Raw genomic sequence first — 25,388 nt, forward strand, 5'->3', positions numbered from 1 at the left:
ATGCCCCAATCGAAAAATGCTCAGAAGACCTAAAGAGACATTTCTCCAAAGAAGACATACAGATGGCCAATAGGCACATGAAAAGATGCTCAACATTGCTAATTATTAGAGAAATACAAATCAAAACTAGAGTGAGGTACCACCTCACGCTGGTCAGAATGGCCATTGTTAAAAAGTCTACAAATAATAAATGCTGGAGAGGGTGTAGAGAAAAAGGAACCCTCCTACACTGTTGGTGGGAATGTAAGTTGGTGCAGCCAGTGTGGAAAACAGTATTGAGGTTCCTCAGAAAACTAAAAATAGAATTACCATATGATTCAGCAATCCTACTCCTGGGCATGTATCCTGGAATTAATTTTGTTTGACATTATTTTGCTTGACATTAATATAGACCCTCCAGCTTTCTTAGGTGTTATTGTTCACTTGGAATATCTTTTTCTGCCCATTTGTTTTCAAACTCTTTCAGTTTTTGTATTTAAAATGCATCTCTTACAGATGGCATAAACTAGGTTCTTGCGTTTTTGTTGTTTGACAATCTATGCCTTTAGTTTGAAGTGTATAGTCAATTTAGATTTAATGTAATTATTGATATGCTTGTATTTAGGTCTGCCATACTGCTATTTCTTTTATCTATTTTTTTGGTTGCTCTGTTCCTCCTTTTATTCCTTCTTTGAGTTAATCATACTTTTTAGTATTCCATTCATTGGCTTTTTAGATATAACACTTTGCATTATTTTTAATGGTTCCTTGTGGGATTACAATATGCATCTTTAACCTTTTGAAATCTACTTCAGGTTTTGTTTTTTTTTTATACAGCAGGTTCTTATTAGTCATCAATTTTATACACATCAGTGAATACATGTCAATCCCAATTGCCCAATTCATCACACCACCCGACCCCCTGCGGCTTTCCCCCCTTGGTGTACATACATTTGTTCTCTACATCTGTGTCTCAATTTCTGCCCTGCAAACCGGTTCATCTGTACCATTTTTCTGGTTCCACATATATGTGTTAATATACGATATTTGTTTTTCTCTTTCTGACTTACTTCACTCTGTATAACAGTTTCTAGATCCATCAACGTCTCAACAAATGACCCAATTTTGTTCCTTTTTATGGCTGAGTAATATTCCATTGTATATATGTACCACATCTTCTTTATGCATTCTTCTGTCGATGGGCATTTAGGTTGCTTCCATGACCTGGCTATTGTAAATAGTGCTGTAGTGAACATTGGGGTGCATGTGTCTTTTTGAATGTGGTTTCTCTGGGTATATGCCCAGTAGTGGGAAAGCTGGATCATATGGTAATTCTATTTTTAGTTTTTTAAGGAACCTGCATACCGTTCTCCATAGTGGCTGTATCAGTTTACATTCCCACCAACAGTGCAAGAGGTTTCCCTTTTCTCCACATCCTTTCCAGCATTTGTTTGTAGATTTTCTGATGAAGCCCATTCTAACTGCAGTGAGGTTATACCTCATTGTAGTTTTGATTTGCATTTCTCTAATAATTAGTGATATTGAGCAGCTTTTCATGTGATTATTGGCCATCTGTATGTCTTCTTTGGAGAAATGTCTATTTAGGTCTTCTGCCCATTTTTGTATTGGGTTGTTCGTTCTTTTAATATTGAGCTGCATGAGCTGTTTATATATTTTGGAGATTAATCCTTTGTCCGTTGATTCGTTGGCAAATATTTTCTCCTATTCTGAGGGTTGTCTTTTCATCTTGTTTATGGTTTCCTTTGCTGTGCAAAAGCTTTGAAGTTTCATTAGGTCCCATTCATTTATTTTTATTTCTATTACTCTAAGAGGTGGATCAAAAAAGATCTTGCTGTAATTTATGTCAGAGTGTTCTTCCTTTGTTTTCCTCTAAGAGTTTTATAGTGTCCAGTCTTACATTTAGGTCCCTAATCCATTTTGAGTTTATTTCTGTGTATGGTGTTAGGGAGTGTTCTAATTTCATTCTTTTACATGTAGCTGTCCAGTTTTCCCAGCACCACTTATTGAAGAGACTTTCTTTTCTCCATTGTATATCCTTGCCTCCTTTGTCATAGATTAGTTGACCATAGGTGCGTGGGTTTACCTCTGGGCTTTCTATCTTGTTCCATTGATCTGTGTTTCTATTTTTGTGCCAGTACCATATTGTCTTGATTCCTGTAGCTTTGTATTATAGTCTGAAGTCAGGGAGTCTGATTCCTTCAGCTCCATTTTTTTCCCTCAAGAATGGTTGGGCTATTTGGGGTCTTTTGTGTCTCCATACAAATTTTAAGATTTTCTTTTTCTAGTTCCGTAAAAAAATGCCATTGGTAATTTGATAGGGATTGCATTGAATCTGTAGAATGCTTTGGGTAGTATAGTCATTTTCACAATATTGATTCTTCCAGTCCAAGAACATGGTATATCTCTCCATCTGTTGGTATCATCTTTAATTTCTTTCATCAGTGTCTTATAGTTTTCTGCATACAGGTCTTTTGTCTCTCTAGGTAGGTTTATTCCTAGGTATTTTATTCTTTTTGTTGCAATGGTAAATGGGAGTGTTTCCTTAATTTCTGTTTCACATTTTTCATCATTAGTGTATAGGAATGCAAGAGATTTCTGTGCATTAATTTTGTATCCTGCAACTTTACCAAATTCATTGATTAGCTCTAGTAGTTTTCTGGTGGCATTATCTGCAAACAGTGACCGTTTCACTTCTTCTTTTCCAATTTGTATTCCTTTTATTTCTTTTTCTTTTCTGATTGCTGAGACTAAGACTTCCAAAACTGTGTTGAATAATAGCGGTGAGAGTGGACATCCATGTCTTGTTCCTGATCTTAGATGAAATGCTTTCAGTTTTTCACTGTTGAGAATGATGTTTGCTGTGGGTTTGTCATATATGACCTTTATTATGTTGAGGTAGGTTCCCTCTATGCCCACTTTCTGGAGAGTTTTTATCATAAATGGGTGTTGAATTTTGTCAAAAGCTTTTTCTGAATCTATTGAGATGATCGTATGGTTTTTATTCTTCAGTTGTTAATATGGTGTATCACATTGATTGATTTGTGTATATTGAAGAATCCTTGCATCCCTGGGATAAATCCCACTTGATCATGGTATATGATCCTTTAAATGTGTTGTTGGATTCTGCTTGCTAGTATTTTGTTGAGGAGTTTTGCATCTATATTCATCAGTGATATTGGCCTGTAATTTTCCTTTTTTGTAGTATCTTTGTCTTGTTTTGGTATCAGGGTGATGGTGGCCTCATAGAATGGGTTTGGGAGTGTTCCTTCCTCTGCAATTTTTGGGAAGAGTTTTAGAAGGATGGGTGTTAGTTCTTCTGTAAATGTTTGATAGAATTCACCTGTGAAGCCATCTGGTCCTGCACTTTTGTTTGTTGGAAGATTTTTAATCACAGTTTCAATTTCATTACTTGTGATTGGTCTGTTCATATTTTCTATTTCTTCCTGGTTCAGTCTTGGAAGGTTATACCTTTCTAAGAATTTGTCCATTTCTTCCAGTTTGTCCATTTTATTGGCATAGAGTTGCTTGTAGTAGTCTCTTAGGATGCTTTGTATTTCTGCGGTGTCTGTTGTAAGTTCTCCTTTTTCATTTCTAATTTTATTGATTTGAGTCCTCTCCCTCTTTTTCTTGATGAGTCTGGCTAATGGTTTATCAATTTTATTTATCTTCTCAAGGAACCAGCTTTTAGTTTTATTGATCTTTGCCACTGTTTTGTTTCTATTTCATTTATTTCTGCTCTGATCTTTATGATTTCTTTCCTTCTGCTAACTTTGGGTTTTGTTTGTTCTTCTTTCCCTAGTTCCTTTAGGTGTAAGGTTAGATTGTTTATTTGAGATTTTTCTTGTTTCTTGAGGTAGCCTTGTATAGCTGTAAACTTCCCTCTTAGAGCTGCTTTTCCTGCATCACATAGGTTTTGGATCATCGTGTTTTCATTGTCATCTGTCTCTAGGTATTTTTTGATTTCCTCCTTGATTTCCTCAGTGATCTCTTGGTTATTTAGTAACATATTGTGTAGCCTCCATGTGTTTGTGTTTTTTACATTTTTTCCCCTGTAATTGATTTCTAATCTCATAGCGTTGTGGTTAGAAAAGATGCTTGATATGATTTCAATTTTGTTAAATTTACTGAGGCTTGATTTGTGACCCAAGATGTGATCTATCCTGGAGAATGTCTGTGCGCACTTGAGAAGAAAGTGTAATCTGCTGTTTTTGGATAGAATGTCCTATAAGTATCGCTTAAATCTATGTGGTCTATTGTGTCATTTAAAGCTACTGTTTCCGTATTTATTTTCACTTTGGATGATCTGTCCATTGGTGTAAGTGAGGTGTTAACGTCCCCCACTCTTATTGTGTTACTGTCGATTTCCTCTTTTACAGCTGTTAGCAGTTGCTTTATGTATTGAGGTGCTCCTATGTTGGGTGCATATATATTTATAATTGTTATATCTTCTTCTTGGATTGAACCCATGATCATTATGTAGTGTCCTTCCTTGTCTCTTGTAACATTCTTTATTTTAAAGTCTATTTTATCTGATATGAATATTGCTACTCCTGCTTTCTTTTGATTTCCATTTGCATGGAATATCTTTTTCCATCCCCTCATTTTCAGTCTGTATGTGTCCCTGGTTCTGAAGTGGGTCTCTTGTACACAGCATATATAGGGGTCTTGTTTTTGTATCCATTCAGCGAGCCTGTGTCTTTTGGGTGGTTCATTTAATTCATTCACATTTAAGGTAATTGTTGGTATGTATGTTCCTGTGACTATTTTCTTAATTGTTTTGGGTTTGTTTTTGTAGGTCCTTTTCTTGTCTTGTGTTTCCCACTTAGAGAAGTTCCTTTTGCATTTTTTGTAGAGCTGGTTCGGTGGTGCTGAATTCTCTTAGCTTTTGCTTGTCTGTAAAGCTTTTGATTTCTCCATCGAATCTGAGTGAGATCCTTGTTGGGTAGAGTAATCTTGGTTATAGGTTCTTCCCTTTCATCACTTTAAGCATATCATGCCACTCCCTTGTGGCTTGTAGAGTTTCTGCTGAGAAATCAGCTGTTAACCTTATGGGAGTTCCCTTGTATGTTATTTGTCATTTTTCCCTTGCTGCTTTCAATAATTTTTCTTTGTCTTTAATTTTTGCCAATTTGATTGCTATGTGTCCCAGCGTGTTTCACCTAGGGTTTATCCTGTATGGGACTCACTGCGCTTCCTGGACTTGGGTGGCTATTTCCTTTCCCATGTTAGGGAAATTTTCGATTATAATCTCTTCAAATATTTTCTCGGGTCCTTTCTCTCTCTCTTCTCCTTCTGGGACCCCTATAATGCAAATGTTGTTGCATTTAATGCTGTCCCAGAGGTCTCTTAGGCTGTCTTCATTTCTTTTCTTTCTTTTTTCTTTATTCTGTTTCGCAGCAGTGAATTCTACCATTCTGTCTTCCATGTCACTTGTCCCTTCTTCTGCCTCAGTTATTCTGCTATTGATTCCTTCTAGTGTATTTTTCATTTCAGTTATTGTATTGTTCATCTCTGTTTGTTTATTCTTTAATTCTTCTAGGTCTTTGTTAAACGTTTCTTGCATCTTCTCGATCTTTGTCTCCGTTCTTTTTCCGAGGTCCTGGGTCATCTTCACTATCATTATTCTGAATTCTTTTTCTGGAAGATTGCCTATCTCCACTTCATTTAGTTGATTTTCTGGGGTTTTATCTTGTTCCTTCATCTTGTACATAGCCATCTACCTTTTCAGCTTGTCTATCTTTCTGTGAATGTGGTTTTTGTTCCACAGGCTGCAGGATTGTAGTTCTTTTTGCTTCTGCTGTCTGCCCTCTCTCTACTTCAGGTTGATAGTGAGTAATTTCTGGCAAAATGTACAAACTTTGCAATAGTGTATTTGTCAGTCATCATGTATTTAAGCCAAGATGTAGTTCACCCTTCATGTTGTTTTCTTGATTCTGAGGATTTCCTCTTAATTTCCATTTGTGCTACTCGCTTCCAGTGTTTTTTTTTTTTTTTTTTTTTTGTGGTATGCGGACCTCTCACTGCTGTGGCCTCTCCCGTTGTGGAGCACAAGTTCCGGACGCGCAGGCTTAGCGGCCATGGCTCACGGGCCCAGCCGCTCCATGAACCCGTGTCCCCTGCATCGTCAGGTGGACACTCAACCACTGCGCCACCAGGGAAGCCCTCGCTTCCAGTTTTGTTAATGACTTGAAGCCCATAAGGCTTCAGCTTTTTGTCATCCTAATTGCTCATGGTTGAGGAGTACACTGAGTTTAAAAAAAAGAAAGAAAGAAAGAAAGATAAAAGGCAGCAGACTTACAGATTTTGCCCCCACAGTTTTATTTTTCAAGAGTATCTTTGTGTCTGGTCTTTGCTTGCTTTTCTACAACTCCCACCCACCCTCCTTGTATCTCCCTGCCTTAAATGTAGTTTAGGTGCCAGTCAGGGATTTGGGTGGAGTTGACACAGAGTTTCTCATTCCTTTTGTAGTTCCCTCATTGTCAGAATTCCCCCTTTAGGTTTTGTCTCTGCTTTAACATCCCTGAACTATGATCTCTGGCACTTTGGCTGATGAGCCTGTTGCCATTTTCTGTAGCTTTGTCAGTGGAAGCTGGGCATCACCTTCAGGCCAGAAAGCAAGAATTCTTGTCTTATCTCCTGTTGAAGTTTTTCAAGATTAAATTCTCTTCTGGCTTCTGTTTTTGTACAGTTTCCATTATCTTTAAATAGTTATTTTAAATCACGTTTTTATAATTATTATCTGCTGGAAGGTTCACATGTTTGCTTCCCTTTTCTTGCATTAGTCAAAATTTCACCTTTCCTAAAATAATATTTTTGCAGGGCATAAAATTTTTAATTGGCAGTTATTTTCTTAGAGTATGTTAATGATGACATTTCAATTTTCTCTAGCTTATTGTTCCTGTTCAGGTTTCAGCTGTCAGTCTTTTTCTGTTCCTTTGAAGGCAGTGGGTCTTTTTCTTCCATGACTGCTAAAATTCTCTGTTTGTCTTTGCTTTTTTATCGTTTGTGTGTCTAGGTGTGCTTTTCTTTGTATTTATTGGGCTTGCTGTGGCTTATAATGTTTCACTAGTTTGGGAAATTCTCAGGCATTATTTTTTAACATATTGTTTTAGCAATATTTTTCTCTTTTCCCCTGTAGCTTTGGGATTTTTATACTTTCATTTGTCTCTTGAATTTTTTTTTTTAATTTTCTGTCCTTATCTCTCTACATTTCAGAATGTTTTCCACTCCTGTCTTGTGGTTCACTGATCTTATTTTCAGCTGTGTTCATTCTGCCATTAAACTCATTTTTGAGTTTTAAATTTCAGTTATATTTTTCCATCTAGAGTTTTAATTTGATTCTCTTTTATAATTTCAATTATCTGGTAAAAGTCTCCATTTTGTCATAATTTTCTTTATATTTTCTTGAATGTGTTAATCACAATTTTCTTTAAACATTCATGTTTGTTAACTTATTTTTATTATCTCTGAATCTGTTTCTGTTGCGTGTTTTTGCCTTTGGTCTTGTTCTTGGTATGCTTGCTTATTTGTTTTTAATTATGACTTTATATTAAGTCTTTTTTTAATGAAGTATATTTATGGAATATATGTATTGTCTTTCAGATTCTTTTCCATTATAAGTTATTACAAGATACTGAGTATAGTTCCCTGTGCTATACAGTAGATCCTTGTTGCTTATCTATTATATGTATAGTAATGTGTGTCTGTTAATCCCAAATCCCTAATTTATCCCTCCCCCTCCCCTTTGGTAACCATAAGTTTGTGTCTGTGAGTCTGTTTCTGTTTTGTAAGTAAGTTCATTTGTATCATTTTTTTAGATTCCATATATAAGTGATATCCTATGATATTTGTCTTTCTTGGTCTGACTTCACTGAGTATGATAATCTCTAGGTCCATCCATGTTGCTGCAAATGGCATTATTTCATTCTTTTTTATGGCTGAGTAATATTCGTGTGTGTGTGTGTGTGTGTGTGTGTGTGTGTGTATGTGTATACACCACATCTTCTTTATCCATTCATCTGCTGGTGGGCATTTAGGTTGCTTCCATGTCTTGGCTATTGTAAATAGTGCTGCTGTGAACATTGGGGTGCATGTATCTTTTCGAATTATAGTTATTTCTGGATATATGCCCAGGAGTGGGATTGTTGAATCATATAGTAACTCATAGTTTTAAAGGAACCTCCATACTGTTCTCCATAGTGACTGCACCACTTTACATTCCCACCAACAGTGTAGGAGGGTTCCCTTTTCTCCATACCCTCTCCAGCATTTATTATTTATGGAATTTTTGATGATGGACATTCTGACCAGTGTGAGGTGGTACCTTATTGTGGTTTTGATTTACATTTCTCTAATAATTAGCAATGTTGAGCATCTTTTCATGTGCATTTTGGCCATCTGTATGTCTTGTTTGGAGAAATGTCTATTTAGATCTGCCCATTTTTTCGTTGGGTTGTGTGTTTTTTTGATATTGAGCTGTATAAGCTGTTTGTGTATTTTGGAAATTAATGCTTGCTTATTTTTTATTAAATACTGGGCATTTTATATAAACGGTGCTGTTGACTCTGAGTGGTGATTTCTTCTGTCCTCGGGGATTCTCCTTGTAGTCTGGTGGACAACTAGAATAGAGCAGATCACTTCAGTCAGTCAGAGCCTGAGCTGAGTCTTTATAAGTTTCAATTTACCTCTAGTTCACCGTCATTCATAAGGGTATTACTGTCTAGCAAAGCCTATTGAAGGATTGGAGTATATACTGAGTTCCTTCTCTGTAGTGGTTTCTGAACTTCAGTTTTTGTTCTCATGGCGCCATAAGACAGTTGAAATCTTTACTCAGTTTTTCATCTACTTTTTGTTTTAAAAAGCGCCCTGTGCAGCTACTTTGGTGAACTGGCATCAAGTGTTGCCTCTGTCTTCATACTTTCAAATATTGACTTCTCAAATTTGGCTGCCTTGTCAATCTGGACTTCTAAATTTTGGCTCTCTAACCCTGATAGACAGTCAAAAGCTCTTAGTCACCTCCTTCTGCTTCCGCTTGGATTTCATTTGATTTCTGCTTGTATTCTCAGTTTCTTGCTCTTCACTGCTTAAAATTGAATAGATTTGCTGGATGGCATTGTGAAACAGAAGATCAGACTCACCTCAGTGAGTTTTCCTTCTTTCTGGGATTTTGTCTTTTCTCATCTTGATTGACTTGGTAACTCTTAAATACCTTTGAACAAATATTATTTATATTTTATCCAGATTTTCTAATTTTTTCTGACAGGAACGTCAGTCTGCTATAATAAGCTACTTGACTCCATCACTGTTAGGAGAGGAAGTCCCTAACTTAGTCTTTTGAATAGCTACCTAATATTCTGTAATTTGGATAACTCATTTAATTAGGTATCTATTAATGAACTTTTGGGTTATTTATTGGTCTTTTTTTTTTGGTTGTTGTTTTTATTGCAAATAATCCTGAAATCATCAACCTTATACTCATATCCTTCTGCTCCTTGGGCTTTAATAGCTATAGGGTGGGATTACTGGCATTTCAATTTTTATTTTAAAAGATACTCCCAATTATTTCAAAATGTTAATAGCAAATCTTACCAGTGACAACTCAGGATGCCTTTTTTTAATACCCACTTCAGTACTGTTTTCAATCTCTTTTTGTTAATTTGGATAAAAAATGAAATCTCATTGCTTTTAAGACTTAAATTTTCTTGCTTAGCAGTCAGGTTGAACATAATGCTTCATTTTCATTGGCTCCTTTATTTCTTCTTTTGCAGATGGCCTTTTATTATGTTTTGATTAGTAGATTTTAAAAATACATATTCTAGGCTCCCCGTTGGCAGTTCTGATTCAGTACCTAGATGATGAAGGTCTGAATCTGAAAATGTTTAGGAGCTGCCAAGTGATTCTGATATCCAGGCAGATTTGGAAATTACAACTTTGAGTAATCAAATGCCTGTTTTGTGTTTTGAGGTGACTTGGTAAATTTCCTGTTTTATTAAAAAAAAGAGGAATGAAATTAGAGAAGTTATTAAAGAGATATTGATATTCCTTTGATTATTTATAAATGCAAGCCATATATATTTTTAAAAGTATATCTTGATAGATGAAACTATGATCTTATGTTCTAAAGCACACTAAATATTGTGTTATGGACTAGTGACCTTTTGGTATTACGGTTTATTTAGTTCAAAGGAGAATATGATATTGCTACAGATGTAAAGTCATGAATATATATATTCAATTCAACATCTTCAATATAAGATGTTATCTTATATTGATAAGATAACATCTTTGTTATGGAGCACTTAGGATATAAAAATGCAATCTCTGAATACCAGTATTTCTTTCCTGCCAAAGGGAGAAATAGTATGAAAACCTGAAATATTATATTTATACTACCGCTTACTCTGTCACCTTTTTAGATAATAACACTGTCATCTGCCGTTTAATACTTACTATGTTCCAGTACTTTGCTTAGTATTTTATATGCATTGCCTAATTTAAGCCTTACAGTAACTCCATGAAGTAGTTGTTATCATTACCTCTATTGTGTAGATAAAGGAACTGAAGCCCAGATATGTTACTTTCTTGTTCTCAGGTACAAAATGGTAAAGCCATGACTCAAACTTGAGTGTGTTTGATTTCAAAGTCCATGCTCCAGTTTGCTATCCCTCTACCACAGTTACACTTCTCAAGGTCTGCTTGTCTACCTGTATATTGTTGTATCCCATGCTTACTTTGCCACGTTTATCATGTTCTTCTCCTTAGTAGCATTTGATACTATTAACCGTACTCCCCTTTAAAAAATATATATATCTATTTGTGTAGCCCACATTTCATTATAGCATGGAAAGTAATTTAGTGTTATAAACTCATAATGGGAAATAACAGCCTTCACTGCCCCCTGCCTTATACCCCAGAGGTGAAAATCACCTTAACTTCTTTTTGCTATTTACCTCTATATTTCTACATAATGAGTTTATTTTGTAATTTCTTGACTCATTAAGTTTAGACATGATTAGTTTCTTGTTATAAAAGATTTAGTCTGATTGTTTTCTTACTATTGACTTTAGAGTGTTCTTTACATGTTCTGGATACAGTCGTTTGTTGGATATGTGATTTGAAAATTGTTTTTCTTCATCTGTGGGTCATCTTTTCTTAACGGTTTTTTTTTTTTTTTTTTTTTTTTGTAGAGCAAGCATTTTTAATTTTGATGAAATCCAGTTTAAGGAATCTCCAAGTAAACTCCACACCAGTTTCTGGGGAAAACTCTTTCTGACAGCTTGCCCCACAGATTCTTGCAACTTCTGCAGCTTTAAACTCCTGTCTTCTAATACCTTAGCTCAGTCAAGCTCACCATTCTCTGCTTGGGTTCTACCTCCCTGTGGTGTGGTCAGGAAACTGCCCCTAGGCAGAGAACAGGGGTAAATCTTGGAATCACTCATGTTTTTCTCTTCTCTCAAGGATCATAGTCTTGTCCTGTCTGTTGTCTATTACTTGAAAACGTGTGCCTTTTAGATTCATTCCATTTTATGGTTATTCATTTGGGGAGGACAGGTCCAGTACTAGTTACTTTGGTGGATGGAAGTGTAAATCCCCAAATTTGTGATTCGTGATTTTCTGTCCGTATTTTGTAAGAAGGCATTAAACTTTTCAGAAGCTCTGTATGCAAAAGTTGGGATAGTGGACTTCACTGTAAGGTTATATAGCTCTTTCTTTGGGAATTTCCATATGGAATTTATATATATATATATATATGTCTTTTCTCTGTGGCTCTTCAGGTGTCTTTGCAGAAGAATCTTATAAATTGTTTAGGAGTTGAGCCGGGAGGGGAGGTGGGCGTTTTCTCGTTCACTGTGGAGACTTTTACTTAATTCTCTACTTGAGTCTTTTTATGTCAACCCTTCTTTCCTGGATGCCAAGTGCTGAACCGTTCTGGAGTTCCTGCGGCGTGGGGCTGTTGGTCAGCTGCCGTGGAAGCAATAATAGCCTAGTGATAATGAGTGAGCTCTGGGGCCAGAATTCCTAAGCTTGAAAGTCTGCTTTGCCAGAGACAGTACTAGCTCTGTGATCTTGGGCAAGTTATCTTCCCCTTCTGTACTTCAGTTTTCCTTATCAGTATGAAAGGAACAATAATAAGACCTAGATCACAGAGTTAATACAGTTAAGGTCCTAAGAGCGTGAATCTTCTAATTATTTATATTCAAATATCTGCTGTTATTTTCTCTTTCTATTTCACAAGTATCTCAAACCTGATATATTCAATGTTAAATCCTTGATTTCTCCTCACATCTATTTCTCTTCTAGTCTTCCTTTCCCCCAGATTATACCACCGTCTATTCAGTTGCTTTTGGAAAAAATCTGGAGTCCTCCTTAGTACTTCCCTCTTCTTTATCATTTGCATGTAATCTTTCACCAAGTCCTGGTTGTTCTATCTATAAAATATATCTTACTATGTTTCCATTTCCGCTGTCAGCGTCTGCACAGCCTCCTTATAGCTTTCATTGACTCCAATCATACTCACCTGCATTCTGTTCTCCCGCATGCCACAAATAAGAGGCAGGTTCAGTGAGCTAGGATGCTCACTTTCTCAAGGTAAGACTTAGATGGTCATTGGCCAGCATTTCCACCAGATTCTTCAGTTTCTGGGCTGAATAACCTCCTACTTCTGACTGGCACATTCTCTTTCCTATTTGTTAATACAAGCAAGTAGAAGACAGATCTTTGAGGCCCAGATGTCACTCTCTTTAAGTGATGTACATAGCTTTTCTCTGACCTATTGGGTTAATTTTCATTTATTAGATCAACATATTTAGTGTGTACCTATCATTTACTACAATGTAGGGATACACAATAGTTACATAAGTGGTAATTAGCCTGGTGAAGATGTTGACGGGTGTGTTTTTGACATGGCAGGCAGCATGTTCAAAGGCAACAGAAATGATGGTCTAGTCCAAGGGTTGAAAATTCTGTATGGCTAAAATGTAGGTAGTATTCAAGAGCACCAGTGTCAAGAGATAAAACTGAAAAGTAGGTAGAGACTTCTCGTTAGCAATTTTAGGATTTTATACCTTATCCAGCATGACGGTCGGGACCTTGGACTCCAGAGTCAGACCTGTGGTTTGAGCTCTTGTCTCCTCGACATGAGTAGGTAAATCCTTTAACCTCTTCAAGTCTATTTTCTACTCTGAAAAATAGCAATAATGATCACATTTACCTCAAAGGTTAATTTGAACATCCTGAATTTGATTCTTATTTGTGGCTTGTGTCCTCTTTTTGGACACTGGTGCATCAGACTCTTTTGACTTCTTGCCATTTAATATTCAGATCACATAATTCTCTTATTCCTAATTCTATCCTTATTAGGCAACCGTCTGATTATAGTCTGGCTTCCTTTGTACCATGCCTACGAGGGAGAGAACATGCTGACTTGAGGACACAAATGCCCTGTGCCCTTGTAGTTTGGGCAGTTATAGTTACTGCTGTAAACTAGTAAGTTGGCATTCTTATTTTATGTCAATCTTGTGAGCTTGATTAAGGGGAACTGTTCCTGAGAGATGGATCTATTGGTCATGTGCTGTCCCACTGGTTTATGAGATTTTAAGGCCAAGAGCTAAACAATATGGAAAATTCATTAAAATCAAGTTACTCTGAGGCCTCTTTCAAAATATACAGCTTGCCTCCTCTAGAGATACTCTATATCTGCTCTGCTGTTGGCTGTGAGTTTATTTTGTATCTTTACATTTTTATAGTTGTAGTTTTAAATTTTCATTTATGAGATATTTTATCATTACATAAATAATCAGAATGAAAAATATAGTTATAAAAACTGGTAGGACTGAGGTGTCCCAAGTGCAGAATAACAGCTAGCTGTCCAGTTATCAGCTGACAAAAAGGTGTCCTGTGAAGTATTTGATTTTGTTGTGTGTGTATTCATTTGTCACTGTAAAGAGAATTTGACACTTTACAGTCATTTACAGAAATGACTTTTGTTGATTTGATTTCACAGAAAACTATAATTTTGAATATCTGTTTCTTAAAGATGAGAAAGAAAACTAATTTTCTTTTAGTGGTCCTACGCTTAGTGCCTCTTAGGGCACTGTATATGATTGTTATTGATTGTCACAGTGACTGGGAGGTAGGATTACTGGTGTTTAATGGGCATGGAGGGGGCAGGGATATTAAATATACTATGGTGGCCTGGAGAGCTCTGCAGAGAGAGGAGTCTAGCCCCAAAAGCTTGTAAGTGCCCCTCTTGAGATACATAGCTGGGTTATTTCTTCAAGTAACCTGAATAACTATGCAGGTAGCACCATCTAGTGAGAGAAATAGGTAATAAGCAAAATCTACTTTCATCATAGAATAAGAGAAAATTCAAAATTCTAAATTTTCTGTAAAATAATAGGTTATAGAATCACAGACTTTTAGAGCAGGAAGGAAAATTGGAGATCATCTGATCCACCTTCTCCTTTTACAGATTAGGAAATTAGGTTCCAAAGAGTTGCAGTGATTTGTCTGATAACATACAGCTAGTTAGTAGCAAAAGCCAGGGCTAGAATTCAGGTCTCCGAGTTTTCCAGGTTAGTAATCTGAGCCTTCTTCATAGCAAACTATCTTTGTGTTCTATTTGGGTTAATATCTTAGGTTCTTTTTCAGTGATTCATTTAAGAAAGAAAAAATAATAAATGAGAACATTTCACTTACTAGGTGTGTTATGAAGTCAACTTTCATAATGCAAATATTATGCATTACATCTCATTTTGAACCTAATTGTTCCACCTAGAGAAATGAGACAAGCTTTTGTGTTTAATTTTTTTAGTTGCTGTGATTTCAGCACTAGTATTGAATCTTATGATAAAACTTCAGGATAGAGAAAAAAAATAAATACATGAAATTTATTAAAATTATGTTGATGATGAACTGACATGTTGGAAATCAAAAGATGCAGAAAATTTTAAAATGAAATGAATTATAAAATAATGGCAGTCTCATTTTTCCTCTTTGTTAGGGTACATAAAATAGTTTTGATAAGTCAAAGTTTTTTCTTTCTTTTTAAATAAGAGAGATTGGCATATATTGAGGATGGTTTAGCTGTAACCATCCCAAGACTATATCACATTTAGTTGGAAAAGAGCTTTTTTAAATTATTGACTAGAAAAATATTGTTTAGACAAGAAGTGGGTTATTAAGTAAAGTGAGCTTTACCAGGCAATGTCATCTATCAGCAGTATTGGGAAAATGAACCTGTTAAAGTGAGAGACTGAAATAAACTAGTTCCCTGGTAGATGATGATGACAGTGATGACAGTAGTGCTGATAACAGTGATGATGATTTTGACAACAATGATAATAGTTATCATTTCTTCATGTGCTGCACATGCTCTGAGTGTTTTAAATGTGCTAACTCTCTTAATCTTCATAGCAACCCTGTGAAGTTTAGGTTCGTTTTTACGTATGAAACTGCGGGATAGAGAAAGCAAGTAACTTGTCAAAGGGCTCACATATAGTAAAGTTTTCCCCTTCTATTTCTGAAATGGAACTTTTTATCATACTTTAACCTGTTGGGAACAGTTTTGGCCATCTGCAGTATTGCCCCTAAGATGACCACTTCTCTATCTGTTTTAGTTCCTTTAAGTCTAATTTTAAAATAGCCTCAGAGTATTCTTCTACACCTAGGAGTCCAGTTACCCTTCTCCCACAGTCCTTTGTAGTAGTATTTCAGATGGCTATTTTATTTACCACATGTCTACATGGAATAGAGGAGAGAATGCCAGAATGACTGGGACAAGTGTAGGGTGTTAATGCCATTCCAAAAAAAATTCAGGACTGCTAGTGTCAGAATTTACCTCTTGGAGAGGGTCGTGGCTGGCGTGCGTTTGGTTGGAGAGTCTAGGTGAATAGAGAGAGCACAATTCAGAGACACTTTTCTTCTTTGTACTTCTAATGAAAATTTTGGCTACAGGTAGGGTGTACTAGGTCTAGGTCTAATCATATATTTCTCTCTAATATTGTTTTGACCTTGGGAAGTGTTCAGATTATAAGAATAGCTCTTATACTATTGTACTCTTATGAATATGAGTTTTTAGTTGAATAGTAGCAACTTGTCAATTAATATATCCCCTAATGCACATTCTTGCATATTGATATTATAGGCTAAATTAACTAAATCCTTCTTTAGTTGTAAATTCATGACATAATCACTTATGATCGTATTGAGGATCCTGCAATAACCATAGGCCTGTGGTTGCTCACCAGGGGAAAAGAAGAGTAAAAATAGTGTCTACTATGTTCTAGATTCTGGGCTTGGTGCTTTACAAGAGTTACCACATTTAATCCCAATGATCCACTGCTTTAATTTCATTTTTACAGATAAATTTGAGACTCCTGCAGACTAAATTATTGGCCCAAGTTCACACACCCTGGAATCGGTCTCCTTGGGTTCAAATTGTAGCTCTGTCACTTACTGGCTGTGTTACCTTAGCAAATTATTTGACCTCTGTGGGCCTTGGTTTCTTTGATCTATAAAATGAGCATAATTATAGGATTTACTGCATGAGGTTGTTACGATTAAATGAGTTAATATAATGAATTAATATCTGTAACATAGTATCATGTAAGTGATTATTATTTAAATAAAATAAATAACTGGTATTTTGAACCCAGTCTTTCTGGTTCTAACACCCAGTCTCTTCCCATTACCCCAGCATAATGTCTCAAAAAGTATTCCAAGAGCAATGTATTTTACTAAAACATATTTTATGTTTCTTTTGAACAGCTGTGGCCATTACTAGTTCTCTTTTAAAAAGGAAATGTCTAGAAAGTCTCATTCTTTCTATCTTTATGTACTTACAGACACTTGATAAACACAAATTCCTTACTTTACCATAATTTTTACTGAGGCAAGTGAGTTATGCTTGTGATAGGCTAAATATTTATTTTTAAAATATTTGTATTTTGATCTATAATTATCACTTCTTTTTCTTTTTTTATTGTGGTAAGAACATTTAACATGAGCTCTACCCTCCTAACAAATTTTTAAGTATATAATACATTACTGTTAACTATAGCCATGATGTTGTACAGCAGATCTGTAGAATTTATTTATCTTGCATAACTGAAAATTTATGCCTGTTGAATAGGAACTTCCCATTTCTCCTTACGCCTAGCTCCTGGCAACCACCATCTACCCTCTGCTTCTGTGAGTTTGACTGTTTTAAATACCTCATTCATATAAGTGGAATTGTGTAGTATTTGTCCTTCTGTGACTGGTTTATTTCACTTACTGTTTTTTTTTAATTTTATTTTTAATACAGTAGGTTCTTATTAGTTATCTATTTTATACATATTTATGTATATATGTCAATCCCAATCTCGCAATTCATCCCCCCACCCCCCTCTATCCCCCGTGCTTTCCCGCCTTGGTGTCCATACGTTTGTTCTCTACATCTGTGTCTCTATTTCTGCCCTGCAAACCGGTTCATCTGTACCATTTTTCTAGGTTCCACATATATTATGCGTTAATACACGATATTTGTTTTTCTCTTTCTGACTAACTTCACTCTCTATGACAGTGTCTAGATCCATCCATGTCTCTACAAATGACCCAACTTCGTTCCTTTTTATGGCTGAGTAATATTCCATTGTATATGTGTGCCACATCTTCTTTATCCATTCATCTGTCGATGGACACTTCGGTTGCTTCCATGTCCTGGCTGTTGTAAATAGAGCTGCAATGAACATTGTGGTACATGACTCTTTTTGAATTATGGTTTTCTCAGGGTATATGCCCAGTAGTGGGATTGCTGGGTCGTATGGTAGTTCTATTTTTAGTTTTTTAAGGAACCTCCATACTGTTCTCCATAGTGGCTGTGTTAATTTACATTCCCACCAACAGTGCAAGAGGGTTCCCTTTTCTCCACACCGTCTCCAGCATTTATTATTTGTAGATTTTTTGATGATGGCCATTCTGAACAGTGTGAGATGGTATCTCATTGTAGTTTTGATTTGCATTTCTCTAATGATTAATGATGTTGAGCATTCTTTCATGTGTCTGTTGGGATCATATGGTTTTTATTCTCCACAATTTGTTGATGTAGTGTATCACATTGACTGATGTGTGGATATTGAAAAATCCTTGCATCCCTGGGATAAATCCCACTTGATCATGGTGTATGATACTTTTAATGTATTGTAGGGTTCAGTTTGCTAGTATTCTGTTGAGGATTTTTGTGTCTATGTTCATCAGTGATATTCATCTGTAATTTTCTTTCTTTTTGATATCTTTGGTTTTGGTATCAGGGTGTGGTGGCCTTGTAGAATGAGCTTAGGAGTGCTCCTCCCTCTGCAATTTTTTGGAAGAATTTGAGAAAGATAGGTGTTAGCTCTTCTGTAAATGTTTGATAGAATTCACCTGTGAAGCCATCTGGTCCTGCACTTTTTGTTTGTTGGAAGATCTTTAATTACAGTTTCAATTTCATTACTTGTGATTGGTCTGTTTATATTTTCTAATTCTTCCTGGTTCAGTCTTGGAAAGTTGTACCTTTCCAAGAATTTATCCATTTCTTCCAGGTTGTCCATTTTATTGGCATATAGTTGCTTGTACTAGTCTCTTATGATCCCTTGTATTTCTGTGGTGTCAGTTGTAAATTTCTCCTTTTTCATTTGTAATTTTATTGATTTGAGTCCTCTCCCTTTTTTTCTTGATGAGTCTGGCTAAAGGTTTATCAATTTTGTTTATCTTTTCAAAGAACCAGTTCTTAGTTTCATTGATCTTTTCTATGTTTTATTTTTAGTCTCTATTTTATTTATTTCTGCTCTGATGTTTATGATTTCTTCCCTTCTACTAACTTTGTTTTTTTTTTTTTAAGAATTCAAATTTATTTATTTATTTAACGTTTGGCAGTCTGTTTTTTTTCCCAAACAGAAAGTCACAAAAATTACAATCATCCTCATCAGTTCACTCAATCCCATGTAATTAATTTTTTTTCATCTTGATCTTTTGTTAGCACTTTTATGAATTCATCAGTTTTCCATTAACTTTGGGTTTTGTTTATTCTTCTTCCTCTAGTTTCTTTAGGTGTAAGGTTAGGTTGTTTATTTGAGACTTTTCTTGTTTCCTGGGGTAAGAGTGTATCACTATAAACTTCCCTTTTAGAGCTGCTTTTGCTGTGTCCCATAGGTTTTGGATCATCGTGTTTTCATTTTCATTTGTCTCCAGGTATTTTTTTATTTCCTCTTTGATTTCTTCAGTGATCCATTGGTTGTTTAGTAGCATATTATTTAGCCTCCACTAAACAATATACTTTTAAACAACCAATGAATTCAAAGAAGAAATCCCAAGGGAAGTTAATAAATACTAGAGATGAATGAAAATGAAAACATAATATACCAAAAGTTATAGGACACAGTAAAAGCAGTAGTAAGGGTGACTAGTAATTAGATTGAGAATCAGTAATCAAAATCTTCCAGCAGAGCAAAGTCCTGGATCTGACAGCATCACCAGTGAATTCTACCAAGCATTTAAAGAAGAATTAATACCAGTCCTTCTCAAACTTTCCCATAAGACTGAAGAGGAGGGAACACTTCCTAACTCATTCTGTGAAACCAGTATAATTCTAATACCAAATCCAGACAAAGACACTACAAGAAAAGAAAGCTGCTGACCAATATCCCTTAAGGACATTGATGTAAAAACTCTCAACAGAATACTAGCAAATATAATTCAGCAGCCTATTGAAAGGATTATACACCATGGCCAAATGAGATTTATCCCTGGAATGCAAGAATGGTTCAACATATAAAAATTAATCAAAGTGATATGCTGTATCAACAAAATGAAGGAAGAAAGCCACATGATTATCTTAATTGATACAGAAAAAGCATTTGGCAAAATTCAACACCGTTTCATGGTAAGGAACATGCAACAAAATAGAGGTAAGGAGAAAACTCCATCACTGCAATAAAAACCATATATGAAAAGCCCACAGCAGCAAAGACTGAAAGCTTTTCCTTTAAGATAGTGAACAAGGCAAGAATGCGCACTTTCACTTCTATTCAACAAAGTACTGGAAGTTTCTAGTCAGCAAGAAAAAGAAATAAAAAGCATCCAAATTTTAAAAGAAGAAGTAAAATTATCTCTCTTTGGAGATGATATGATCATGTATGTAGAAAATCCTAAAGACTCTACCAAAAAAGTTGTTTAAACCAGTAAACAAATTTAGCAAAGTAGCGGAATATAAAGTCAGCACACAAAAATCAGTTGTATTTCTATACATGAACAGTGAACAATCTGAAAAGGAAACTACAAAAATAATTCCATTTACAGTAGCGTCCACAAGAATAAAAGACTTGGGAATTAACCAAGGAGGTGACAGGCTCGTATGGTGAAAACTACAAAACATTTCTGAAACAACTTACAGAAGACATAAATGAATGGACAAACATCCTGTGTTTATGGTTTGTAAACTTAATATTGTTAAAATGTCAGTACCCAAAACAATCTACAAATTCAATGTAACCCCTATCAAAGTTCCAATGACTTCTTTTTTGCAGAAATAGCAAAACCCATCCTAAAGTACATATGCAATCTTAAGGGACCTGAATAGCCAAAACAATCTTTTTCAAAGAACAAAACTTAGAAGGCTCACACGTCCTGATTTCAAAACTAACTACAAATTTGTAGTAATCAAAGCAATGTGATATTAGCATGAAAGGCATATAGACTAATAGAATAGAATAGGTAGCCCAGAAATAAACCCTCACACATATGGTCAAATCATTTTTTTGTTGAGGGTGGAAAATGGGTAAAGGACAATCTTTTCAGGAAATAGTGCTTGGGAAAGCAGGATATCCACATACAAAAGAGAGAATATGGACCCTTACATAGCACCATATACAGAAAATAACTCAAAATTTTTTAAGGACCTGAGTGTAAGACCCAAAACAATAAGGCTGTTAGAAAAAAGCATAGGGCAGAAGCTTCACAACATTGGTTTTGTAATGATTTCTTAGCTGTGACTCCCTAAGGTGCAGTTGACCGAAGAAAAAATGGACAAATTGGACTTCATGAAAAAAGAAAAAAATTTGCATCAAAAGACACCATCCACAGAGTAAAAAGAGACAACTCACAGAATGGGAGGAAATATTTGCAAATCATATATCTGATAAGGGATTAATATCTGAATATATAGAGAACTTCTAAAACTCAACAACAACAAAATCCTGATTCAAAAATGGGCAAAACTGTCTTTCTTTATATTTATTTGAGGTCTTTTCCTAATGATTCTAGTGGTATAGATGAAGAGTAAAATTTCTTTAGTACAGTTTAATAGCAGATTAGACTTCAAAATCTTTATATGAAGTTTTTTTTTGAGTTTTTTTTAAAGCAATGAGCATATTCTACTTTTATTAAAATGATAATGGAAAATATTTTTAAAACATGTAATGACATAAAGGTAAATTTAAAATAATGTCCTCATAACTAAACTTACTTTGTGCTTTTATTAATTTTGATTTTAGGCTTGTGTGGACGTCAGAGCCAGTTCAGTGTTTTGGCAACAGATAGAATTTGCAGAAAGCCTCCATGGTCTTCCCAAGTTGCCAGAATGGTTATCTACACACCCTTCTCATGGAAATCGAGCTGAGCACTTGGATAGACTCATACCTCAGGTAAGCTAACACTGCGTAAGGCAAGACATTATTTTTATTGTATCATTTATTTTTAATACTTTACTTCTTGTGCTTAGAAAAAGAGCACTAGAAAAGAAATCATTTGTATTAGTTTGCTTTCTGCTAATTCTGCTAAAAACATAGAATAAATAATCACCTATTTTGATTACCATCAGTTTTCAAAGGATTTGACTGAAAAGTAAAATCCTGCTAGTCCGCAAGTCTTAGTGAATAAATTGGTGTGTATAGTTGACTTTTCTTTTCTTTTTTTTTTACATCTTTATTGGAGTATATTCCTTTACAATGGTGTGTTAGTTTCTGCTTTTTTTTTTTTTTGCGGTACACGGGCCTCTCACTGTTGCGGCCTCTCCCGTTGCGGAGCACAGGCTCCAGACGTGCAGGCTCAGCGGCCATGGCTCACGGGCCCAGCCGCTCCGTGGCATGTGTGATCTTCCCAGACCGGGACACAACTTCCAGCAGGCGGACTCTCAACCGCTGCGCCACCAGGGAAGCCCTAGTTTCTGCTTTATAACAAAGTGAATCAGTTATACATATACATATGTTCCCATATCTCTTCCCTCTTGCGTCTCCCTCCCTCCCACCCTCCCTATCCCACCCCTCCAGGCGGTCACAAAGCACCGAGCTGATCTCCCTGTGCTATGCGGCTGCTTCCCACTAGCTATCTACCTTATGTTTGGTAGTGTATATATGTCCATGCCACTCTCTCACTTTGTCACAGCTTACCCTTCCCCCTCCCTATATCCTCAAGTCCATTCTCTAGTAGGTGTGTGTCTTTATTCCCATCTTACCCCTAGGTTCTTCATGACCATTTTTTTTCCCTTAGATTCCATATATACGTGTTAGCATACGGTATTTGTTTTTCTCTTTCTGACTTACTTCACTCTGTATGACAGACTCTAGGTCCATCCACCTCACTACAAACAACTCAATTTCGTTTCTTTTCATGGCTGAGTAATATTCCATTATATATATGTGCCACATCTTCTTTATCCATTCATCCGGTGATGGACACTTAGGTTGTTTCCATCTCCTGGCTATTGTAAATAGAGCTGCAATGAACATTTTCGTTTATGACTCTTTTTGAATTATGGTTTTCTCAGGATATATGCCCAATAGTGGGATTGCTGGGTCACATGGTAGTTCTATTTGTAGTTTTTTAAGGAACCTCCATACTGATTTCCATAGTGGCTGTATCAATTTACATTCCCAACAGCAGTGCAAGAGTGTTCCCTTTTCTCCACACCCTCTCCAGCATTTATTGTTTCTAGATTTTTTCATGATGGCCCTTCTGACTGGTAAGAGATGATACCTCATTGTAGTTTTGATTTACATTTCTCTAATGATTAATGATGTTGTGCATTCTTTCATGTGTTTGTTGGCAATCTGTATATCTTCTTTGGAGAAATGTCTGTTTAGGTCTTCGGCCCATTTTTGGATTGGGTTGTTTGTTTTTTTGTTATTCAGCTGCATGAGCTGCTTGTAAATTTTGGAGATTAATCCTTTGTCAGTTGCTTCATTTGCAAATATTTTCTCCCATTCTGAGGGTTGTCTTTTGGTCTTGTTTATGGTTTCCTTTGCTGTGCAAAAGCTTTGAAGCTTCATTAGGTCCCATTTGTTTATTTTTATTTTTATTTCCATTTCTCTAGGAGGTGGGTCAAAAAGGATCTTGCTGTGATTTATGTCATAGAGTGTTCTGCCTATGTTTTCCTCCAAGAGTTTGATTGTTTCTGGCCTTACATTTAGAACTTTAATCCATTTTGAGCTTATTTTTGTGTATGGTGTTAGGGAGTGGTCTAATCTCATACTTTTACATGTACCTGTTCAGTTTTCCCAGCACCACTTATTGAAGAGGCTGTCTTCTCCACTGTATATTCTTGCCTCCTTTATCAAAGATAAGGTGACCATATGTGCGTGGGTTTATCTCTGGGCTTTCTATCCTGTTCCATTGATCTATATTTCCGTTTTTGTGCTAGTATCATACTGTCTTGATCACTGTAGCTTTGTAGTAGAGTCTGAAGTCAGGGAGCCTGATTCCTCCAGCTCCGTGTTTCTTTCTCAAGATTGCTTTGGCTATTCGGGGTCTTTTGTGTTTCCATACAAATTGTGAAATTTTATGTGCTAGTTCTGTGAAAAATGCCATTGGTAGTTTGATAGGGATTGCATTGAATCTGTAGATTGCTTTGGGTAGTAGAGTCATTTTCACAATGTTGATTCTTCCAATCCAAGAACATCGTATATCTCTCCATTATTTGTATCATCTTTAATTTCTTCCATCAGTGTCTTATAATTTTCTGCATACAGGTCTTTTGCCTCCTTAGGTAGGTTTATTCCTAGATAATTTATTCTTTTTGTTGCCATGGTAAATGGAGTGTTTTCTTAATTTCATTTTCAGATTTTTCGTCATTAGTATATAGGAATGCCAGAGATTTCTGTGCATTAATTTTGTATCCTGCTACTTTACCAGATTCATTGATTAGCTCTAGTAGTTTTCTGGTAGCATCTTTGGGATTCTCTATGTATAGTATCATGTCATCTGCAAACAGTGACAGCTTTACTTCTTCTTTTCCGATTTGTATTCCTTTTATTTTTTTTTCTTCTCTGATTTCTGTGGCTGAAAGTTCCAAAACTATGTTGAATAAGAGTGGTGAGAGTGGGCAACCTTGTCTTGTTCCTGATCTGAGTGGAAATCGTTTCAGTTTTTCACCATTGAGGACGATGTTGGCTGTGGGTTTGTCATATATGGCCTGCCTACTTTCTGCAGGGTTTTTATCATAAATAGGTGTTGAATTTTGTCGAAAGGTTTCTCTGCATCTATTGAGATGATCATAGGGTTTTTCTCCTTCAATTTGTTAATATGGTGTATCACATTGATTGTTTTTAGTATATTGAAGAATCCTTGTATTCCTGGAATAAACCCCACTTGATCATAGTGTATGATCCTTTTAATGTGCTGTTGGATTCTGTTTGCAAGTATTTTGTTGAGGATTTTCGCATCTATGTTCATCAGTGATATTGGCCTGTAGTTTTCTTTCTTTGTGACATCTTTGTCTTGTTTTGGTATCAGGGTGATGATGGCCTTGTAGAATGAGCTTGGGAGCGAGTGTTCCTCCCTCTGCTATATTTTGGAAGAGTTTGAGAAGTATAGGTGCTAACTCTTCTCTAAATGTTTGATAGAATTCGCCTGTGAAGCCATCTGGTCCTGGGCTTTTGTTTGTTGGAAGATTTTTAATCACAGTCTCAATTTCAGTGCTTGTGATTGGTCTGTTCATATTTTCTATTTCTTCCTGATTCAGTCTTGGCAGGTCATGCATTTCTAAGAATTTGTCCAGTTCTTCCAGGTTGTCCATTTTTATTGGTATAGAGTTGCTTGTAGTAATCTCTCATGATCTTTTGTATTTCTGCAGTGAAAGTTGTCACTTCTCCTTCTTCATTTCTATTTCTGTTGATTTGAGTCTTCTCCCTTTTTTTCTTGATGAGTCTGGCTAATGGATTGTTAATTTTGTTTGTCTTCTCAAAGAACCAGCTTTTAGTTTGATTGATCTTTGCTATCGTTTCCTTCATTTCTTTTTCATTTATTTCTGATCTGATCTTTATGATTTCTTTCCTTCTGCTAACTTTGGTGGTTTTTTTGGTCTTCTTTCTCTAATAGCTTTAGGTGCAATGTTAGGTTGTTTATTTGAGATATTTCCTGTTTCTTAAGGTAGGATT

The 25,388-nt window shown here is 35.8% G+C and overlaps 1 protein-coding gene across 1 annotated transcript in view; it reads left to right on the plus strand.

The window, feature by feature from the left end:
- Nucleotides 1–25,388, plus strand: part of OMA1 (OMA1 zinc metallopeptidase) — an 81,352-nt gene that overhangs the window by 24,977 nt on the left and 30,987 nt on the right. The window contains exon 8 of the mRNA XM_082665024.1: nucleotides 21,510–21,659. Coding sequence (XP_082521150.1) covers nucleotides 21,510–21,659 — 150 coding nt within the window. The remainder of the gene's footprint in view (nucleotides 1–21,509; nucleotides 21,660–25,388) is intronic.

The sequence above is a fragment of the Grampus griseus genome (genome assembly GCF_964374135.1).
Source record: "Grampus griseus genome assembly, chromosome: 1".
Lineage (NCBI taxonomy): Eukaryota > Metazoa > Chordata > Mammalia > Artiodactyla > Delphinidae > Grampus > Grampus griseus.